Source organism: Erpetoichthys calabaricus, chromosome 15 (genome assembly GCF_900747795.2).
Source record: "Erpetoichthys calabaricus chromosome 15, fErpCal1.3, whole genome shotgun sequence".
Lineage (NCBI taxonomy): Eukaryota > Metazoa > Chordata > Cladistia > Polypteriformes > Polypteridae > Erpetoichthys > Erpetoichthys calabaricus.
In genome coordinates, this window is record NC_041408.2 from 19,638,469 (window position 1) to 19,647,204 (window position 8,736).

Genomic DNA, 8,736 nt, shown 5'->3' on the forward strand with positions numbered 1-8,736 from the left:
AATTAAAAAAAGAACAAATTGGTATTAGTGGGCTCCTTTCAAAAAAACGTTAGGGGGGCGCGATTAAAACTGTTATGAAAGCCCGGGTCGCAAATACTTAAAGGTTGAGAAACGGTGGCAGGGCCTGAACATTCTTCGCTTCAGGTGGATGATCAGATCTGAAGTGCAGGTGGTATGGCGGCTGGCCATGGCATACAGATGATGACAGCACACACAACTGACCCCGTTGGTAAGTACATGCCAGTTTGTTTGTTTTTTTTTTCTTCTTTCTAAGGTGCACTGTATTTATTGGGGGCACACAGTCCAAGATTGCTTCCTACCTTGTGCCTGATTTTTCCAGGGTGGGCTCTGACACCATGACCTGAATTAAGAAGAGTTGCTGTTGAATGAAATGGAGTTATGAACTTTAAGCCTGCCTACATTCATACTTTTTAAGTTATAAAGATGTAAAAACGATGACAAATCTTGGCTGACCTGAGCAGAACACTTCACTTTTGATACTTTATTCCACTCTATGAGTCAGTTATGAGTGACTTTTTCAGTGAGTTACTCAGCAATTGGATAATTCCAAAGTCTTCTTTCAGTCATTTAGTTAAAAATAAGCCACTTCTTAGATTTTAGTGATTGAGTGTTAAAAGAACTCAAAGTCCAATAAGACTACACCCCATTTAAAATAAAATGTAAAATGTTCAATGATTCTACTGCACAGCAAACTGCTTCCAGGTCTTCATTTAAACTAAAGAGAAAAAGATGAAATATGAAAATCTACTTGATGAAACTGGAGGTTTTGGGAGATTCCAGATTTGCATTGTTATTCTTATTAATCTGCCTGGCATAATTACCCCCTGGCATTTTCTGCTCAACAATTTTATTGCAGCAATACCTTCTCACCGCTGCAATTTCTTGGCTAAAGAAAATGACAGCATCTTTGGAAACCTCACTGAAGACCAGAAGACGGTTCTCCATATCCCTGTAGAGCTCAGCGGGTCAGTCAGCTCCTGCAAGATGTTCTCGGAACCACAGTTTGCTCTTCTTAACAACATCTCCTCTGAGGCTGAAAATGCATCCTCCGCCATTACTGACTGTCAATATGGGTGGACTTATGACACATCCAAGTTCTCCTCAACCATAGCAACTGAGGTAACCACAGCTCATGGGCACTAACGAGACAAAATGATGGGTCAGTTATTATGAGGTTTGGGCACATGTAGTTGGTTTTATTTATTCAAGGTTTTATTAAACTTAATGGTTTATTATATTCTGTGCATCGATAATCAAACCTGCGTAATCTGCTTCAGGGTCAGTGGGCAGAAGATAAATAACCAAATCTAGACTGGGCACCAGACCACTGCACGGCAGGGCCATCTTAACAGCATCATAGGCCGCCGGGCAAAGTAGGGTACCTGGGCCCCTCGTTCTGATAGCAAAACAGAAACATGCACAGGCATCAGAAGCATCATGGGCCCCCTAAGCTCCTGGGACCATGTGTGCCAGTGCTCATTGTGCCCATATGTTTAGATGGCCTTGCTGCAGGGTTGCTACACACGTACACCCACACTTGCCAATATATCAGAGGTTGCCTAGTTAATCTAACATGTTTCTTTGAGATAAAAGAGGAAAAAAGGAGTACCAGGAGGAAAACACACACACAGGTCCATGAAAAACAAGCAGGAACCAAGCCATGTAAACCCAGGGCTCTGAAGAAGCCCACATTCCCAATTCTGAGATGATGCAGATACCATGACAGGGCAGAAGACGCACAAACTCTAATCTAAACAGAGGCCTATAGACTGCATCTTGGGGTCTGAGAGAGGAGACTTCGTGCAAGCTCAGGCACAACATCCAAACTCCATGCAGAGGCCACACACCTAGGTAACAAAGCTGCCTTCCACCCTCCTCTTCCTCAGTGACCAGCACTGCATTAGGTTTTCTTAAAATGAAGTTCAGGTAGGCTTTGTCTGTTTAGATCTCGGCTTCTGCAAACCTTTGCTGCTTTCTCATTGTGTAAAGCCCTACTTGCTTACATGGTGGTTTGCACCTGTGTGCGCATCCAAAACTGAAAGTGTTTTAGGATCACAAATAAGGAGACATCTCCAAACAATCCAGTGGCCCCTCAGACAGGGTTTGTCAGGTTCAGCTCTCGCAGAGCATTTCACCACATTTGTCAGCCACGAGCTAACACACTTTATTTGAGGTTTGCTCTGCTGTTCTGGTAAAATCACAAAGAGTTTTGGGGGAGAGAGTCACACGTGGTACACAATCAGTGCCGGACTGACGTCTACAATCAGGTGGCCTGCTGCCCGGTCTGGCCTGGCATTCAAACTAAATAATACATAAATAAAATAAAATAAACTAATGGTGAAATTATATAATATTATACTGGAAAACGAGCAGGCGTTATTGCTCTGTAGTGGGCATAAATCCTTTCGGTTTAACAAGTTTTGACTTTGTGTGCGTCTCGCGCTTTGACAGTTAAACAGGAGCACCAGGATGAGAGGTGCATACGTTTGGTGCTTTTGTGATTAAACTTATATTGTTTAAAAGTTTATAATATACTTTGAGTTATATGTGGATGTTGTATGGGTTTTGGTATGTGTTACTGTGTATTTGTTTTGTTTTATTGTTGTTTCAAATTTTAATGAAGTGTAGTGTATGGTCACATTTTTAACTTGTTTTTTTTTGTTTTCCTTTCTCTCTCGGATTGACTAAACATTCAACACAAAATGTTTTATTTTATTATTTTATTAATGAAACACTTATGTGAGTGGAATGATTTGCGTTTTTAAATGTACCTGTCGTTCTTTATTACATAATAAGTTTGTCTTGTTTTTACTTTATTTTAACATTTTTAGAGTGCGTCTCTCATGCTCTGACAGTTAAACCTTAGCGCTGTGACGAGAGAGAGGGACTGAACAGGCTACACAAAATGTTTCATAGCTTTGCGTTTACTAAGTTCATGTGGATAGTGCTTTGAGTACTGAGAAAAGCGCTATATAAATGTAATGAATTATTATTATTATTCTTTAAAAAATGTTTGACAGAATTCTGTGGTGTGAAAGAATGAGTCTCAACACACGAAAAATGGTTTGGGGCAGCCACCCGTATACTGTCCCTGGCTGCAAAAGGGTTTTGAAATTGGCACTGATGTGCATACGTTGAGCTCCAGACTGAAATGGAAGTGCTGTCATCTGAGGCCGGAACAGGAAGTGATGTTGTTTTTGGCGCCGGAAATGGAAGTGACGTCGATAGGATCCTGGTTGAACCATAAACATATATAGATAGACGCTGCATTCACTGTGTTGCCCAGTCAACATGATATGTCAGGGCGTATGCCATATTGCGAGTGGCAAAAGTGCCATTTAAACTAATACAGGTAACTGTGGAAACCGGGTTTTCTGATGAAAAAACAATAATGTTTAAAACAGTATCGTTTACATACAACAGATTTTGGCGAATTGTTTAAATGCAATTATTTATATCCATTTATACACTAATAATGGCAATTATTAAATAATAATAATTATTATTATTAAATAATTCCTCCCATATAAGTAACATTTCTCGGACTGCCTTCTTCCATCTCCTTCCATAGACTTTGTCCTGTTCTTATGCAACACAGTACTGAAGTATTGGTTAATGCCCGAGTCGCCTCATGTATAGATTACTGTAATGCTATTCTATCTGGCATCCCACAAAAACTTATCCATCACTTACAACTTCTTCAAAATTCTGCGGCCAGGATAATAACCTGCTGTTCTAAATCCACTGAACATATTACACCTATTCTCTCTCAACTTCACTGTTAACTACTGAATACAATACAAAATATTGCTCTGAACATTTAAAGCTCTCCACAACCTCACTGATCTCCTCCAGACTTACACTCCTCTCGCTCACTCAGATCCTCATCTGCAGCTCTACTTTCTGTACTGCACATCAAACTCAGTTCTATGGGAGCTCGAGCGTCTCTCATAGTGCTCCTCAACTCTGGAATTCTCTTCCCTCTCATATACGTCAGCTCGATTCAATAACACATTTTAAAACTACCCTCAAAACTTATCTTTTCAAACTGGCATACCAATTGTGAATTTTGCACTGTTACTGCCAGTTATCTTAGTTTGTCTTTCTTTTAACAGTGAAATGATACACTCAATGACAAAAATAAAAATTTTATTGTATACAAATTGGCTTAATAATTTCTGAAAACATTTCACTCATTCCTCTCTCAATCTCTCTCACACACACACACACACACACACACACACACGCACGCACGCACGCACGCACACACAAACAATGTGGTTACTTAAATATATACAGGATAGGATCTAAAATCCATGACACAGAACTGTCTTACATAGCTTTTTCCGTGTGTTGCCACTCTAATTTGAGAGTATTCAGTCTGGCAATATGGTGCAGCCTTAGTTTGTGAAAGACAGACACAACTGAAGACATGAGCATAAAATGATGGTTGTCAATTTCAAACTGTGTTTCCTCAATGTGCTCCTTGAGAAAAAACACATCATCTGAACCAATCTCAGCCCAAACAAACTGATTGATCAAAGATACACTGGCAGCTTGTCCTAATGTCGACTGTCGGATAACACGCTCAGCTACTTTGACCACCTTGACTGGGCCCTCAGAAGGAATCATCAAACCTCCTTTGTTTTTTTAATGTGAGCAAGTGGTAGCTTTGATCATATGATGCCGGTACATCATCTGTTACCAAACTAGCACGGCACACATCACAGGACAGCTTTCTCAAAATCCCGTCTAAGGGCTACCTCCCACTGTTTCATGAGGTGGATTTCTTTGGGAAACCTTCAAAGTTTGAGAAATGTTAACAGCTAACAACAATCTAAGTAGTTACTGACTAAATACGTTTAGCCAAAACGTTGTTTGGAGGCTCACTTGAGCACATAAATGCATAGCTTTGCTATTTTAGCCTGGCGTAGCTAAAGTTAAGATTATAAAACGGGATTTTATAATGGCCAAATATAACCAAAACAATTGTTCAGCCTTACCTATGAAATGTAATCCCTGTGAACTGGTTTGGAGCGTACAGCGGTTTGTACAATCCCAAGTAGCATATGCATGAGGCATCTTTATCTATTACTTCACTCCACAGCAGTGCCATTCGCAATATGGTGGTGACATTGACATACGATGCAGCTGGTCATGAGGCATCTAGTAATTCAATATCTATGGGTTGAACCCTCAGCATCAGTCCATGCTTTGGATGTCATCTTTGATCAGCTTCTTACTTTTCAACCACACATTAGCTCAGACAGACAGTTTCTTCATCTTCGCAACATTGCTAATCTGCATTCTTTCCTCGGTGTGAAGGATACTGAAACACTCATTCATGCTTTCATCATTACCCGTCTGGACTATTGCTTTGTTTTATGGCCTCCAACTAAATATAATCAATAGATTACAATATGTTCAGAATTCTGCTGCTTGACTACTTGCACACACTAAAAAATCTGCTCACATCACTCCTGTCCTTTATGATTTGCATTGATTGCCAGTCTTTTCAAGAATCAAATATCAAATTTTTCTTCTCACCTTTAAAGTCCTTCATGGGTTAGCCCCTCATTATCTGTCGGAGTTGCTGCTTCCTTACACTCCTGCCCATGCATTACAATCATAGGACGCTAAGTTACTCACTGTACCTAAATACAGGTTAGTAACCATGGGTGGCAGAGCTTTCACAGGCCCCTAAAATTTGGAATTCTCTTCCTCTCTCTCTGCCTTTGCGAGGAAAAATCGATTATTCATTTCAAAATCCTGTTAAAAACACATCTCTTCAATTAGTATTATCCATTGTTTGTATGTAATTTCTATTGCCTTGATAATGTGTGTATTGAATTCTAAAGTGTCCTAGAGTGTATGAAAGCAGTTACATACAGTAAATAAAACATATTACTATTATTACATTTAATGACCTCTTGGGCACGGCCATCGGTCAAGAGGTTTAGTTACCTTGGCAGTGACATTCATGTCTCTGGTGACTCATCCCATGAAGTTAGTAGACGTATTGGGAGAACTTCGGGGGTCATGAGGTCACTGGAAAAGGGTGTGTGGCGCTCCCGATATCTATGCAAAAGGATGAAGGTCCAAGTCTTTAGAGTCCTGGTGCTCCCTGTCTTCCTATATGGTTGTGAGACATGGATGCTATCCAGTGACCTGAGACCAAGACTGGACTCCTTTGGTACTGTGTCTCTCCGGAAAATCCTTGGGTACTGCTGGTTTGACTTTGTGTCAAATGAGTGGTTGCTCATGGAGTCCCGAATGAGGTACATTACCTGCATTGTGAGGGAGCGTCAGTTATGGCACAACGGCCATGTGTCGCGTTTCCCCGAGGGTGATCCAGCTCGTAGGATCCTCATTGTTGGGGACCTGAGTGGCTGGACCAGTCCAAGCGGTCGCCCATGTAACACCTGGCTGCGGCAGATAGAGGGTCATTTCTGGAGGGTGGGACTGGACCGCGTGTCTGCCTGGAGGGTTGCCAACTGGGATCCCGAGTTGTTTCGTTGTGTAGTGGGTGCGGCAACGCACTGTACCAGTGCATGCTCCCCAACTTGACTTGACTTGAGCGTATGAAAGGCACTGCATAAATAAAACATTATTATTATTATTAAGTGACGCCAGTCTCTGCACCGTAACCGTAAGTGATGTCCTTCTTTGCACCGGAACCAGAAGTGAGGTCATTGATGTTAAATCATGCAGGTTTTCCCGTATTTGGCCTGCAGAGATAACAGATGAAGGTTTAGCGCACCATGCCATCCCCTGGCCTGGTGGGTTACCCCCACTTGGTCCACTCAGCTTCCTCCTAATCATACGTGTGTGACAGTGTCACTGAGACATTATTTGAGTCTTTTTAATGCTCGAAATCACTTGACTTGCTATCAATTTCCCATTGGGATTAATAAAGTATCTATCTATCTATTGAAGAAATTCAAAGTGGTCTTTTTTGACCAACACTTCATACTTTGTGGACGAGTATTCAGCATCACCACCCGGACACTGACAGCGGCTCGGCTGTGGAGATTCCAGACTCCCAGTTGAAATTGCAAACATAATCTATGCACTGGGTATTCCACTGAAAACTATGTTTTGTGGTTCAGTGCTTTAATAAATATTATAGAACTATATGGTTTATTTCTTTTTGAAGTATTTACATTTTATCAGAGGTTGTCTTGAGACTAACATTTAAGAGTGAAATGTTTGTGTAAAAGCTGAATCTACTGCCTCCTCATTCATAAAGAAAATTCCAAGACAAAATGGTGTTTGTTGGTTTTTTGAGTCTGTGCCTGTACGAGAAAACTGACGTGTATTGTGTGGCCGGGTTAGACTTGAATAAGCTTTTCAGTCCGGCCCTGTAAATGCCGTATCCACACATACTCTGGACAAACTGGTGAGGAAGGCAAGCTCTATTGTTGGCATGGAGCTGGACAGTCTGACATCTGTGGCAGAGCGACGGGCGCTCAGCAGGCTCCTATCAATTATGGAGAATCCACTGCATCCACTAAATAGTATCATCTCCAGACAGAGGAGCAGCTGTCCTGCTGCACTGACAGACTGAGGAGATCGTTCCTCCCCCAAACTATACGACTCTTCAATTCCACCCGGTGGGGTAAACGTTAATATTTAACATTATACATAGTTATTGTCTGTTTTTCACCTGTATTATTATCATTCTTTAATTTAATATTATTTATTGTATCAGTATGCTGCTGCTGAAGAATGTGAATTTCCCATTGGGATTAATAAAGTATCTATCTATCTATCTATCTATCTACTCAGGGATGGAAGCAGAAGACACAAGCCTACCTAAGAGAGGTGGAAAGTCCCTTCTAGACATCCATGTCTCCTTTTCTCCATAAATTAATTAGGAAAAAAAAAATTGAACAACTATGTAATCAACCAGAAAGTACATCTGAGTGGCCGTATTATGGTGTTTCTAACTCAATGGAATTAACTTTTATGTATTTTTCATTTTGCACTTGCATGGATAGTTGGACGTATTCTACATTTGCTCCACATGGATTCTCAAAACTTGTTCCCCATGTTGCGCCCAGGGCTACCAGGATCGGCTGTTATAATGGGACTTGTTTTAATTTTTCTAACTTCTTTACTATACTAGTTTGTTTTCTCAGCACTCTGTGTTTTCAAGTACTCAGATTCAAATTCCGGGGTGAGCACAGACTGCTCTGTTTGGGCACAGTTGCTGCTGAGTTAGCCCTAGATTAATGCTCGAGATCACTTGACTTGCTATCACTTTATTTTTGGAGATTTGCTTTCTTCAGCCTTACGCTTCTTGAATGATCTGTGTGTGGATCAGTGGGGCCACCAACTCTGGCAGTTCTATGTGTAACTTGTTCAAAATCTCTTGGGTAGGATCTCTGAATTGATATCCACATTGGTCTGCTTATTAATTGACGTTTTGATTTGTACTCATTTGTATGTTTAAGCTTATTTAACAAACATTTGATTACCAAAAAAAAAGCCAGGACAGCTTTAAGCACTTTGGTTGGATTCCTGGCATGGTCACTGTCTGTGTGATGTGGTAAGTCAGCCCCCGTACACAGACAGATATGTCCAGAACACACATGTTTATTTTCTTTTGCCTTGTACAGCACCTCACAATGTCCTTCCAGCCAAACTCAGTCCCTTCTATCCTTCACTCTCCCAGTACTTCTGCCGCCTCTGCTCCTCTCCTCACAAGCTCCA

At 41.0% G+C, this 8,736-nt stretch overlaps 1 protein-coding gene across 1 annotated transcript in view; it reads left to right on the forward strand.

Moving 5' to 3' along the window:
- Positions 1 to 708: 708 nt before the first annotated feature.
- Positions 709 to 8,736, forward strand: part of slc22a7b.1 (solute carrier family 22 member 7b, tandem duplicate 1) — a 52,761-nt gene continuing 44,733 nt past the window's right edge. The window contains exon 1 of the mRNA XM_028820990.2: positions 709 to 1,140. Coding sequence (XP_028676823.1) covers positions 751 to 1,140 — 390 coding nt within the window. The 5' untranslated portion in view covers positions 709 to 750. The remainder of the gene's footprint in view (positions 1,141 to 8,736) is intronic.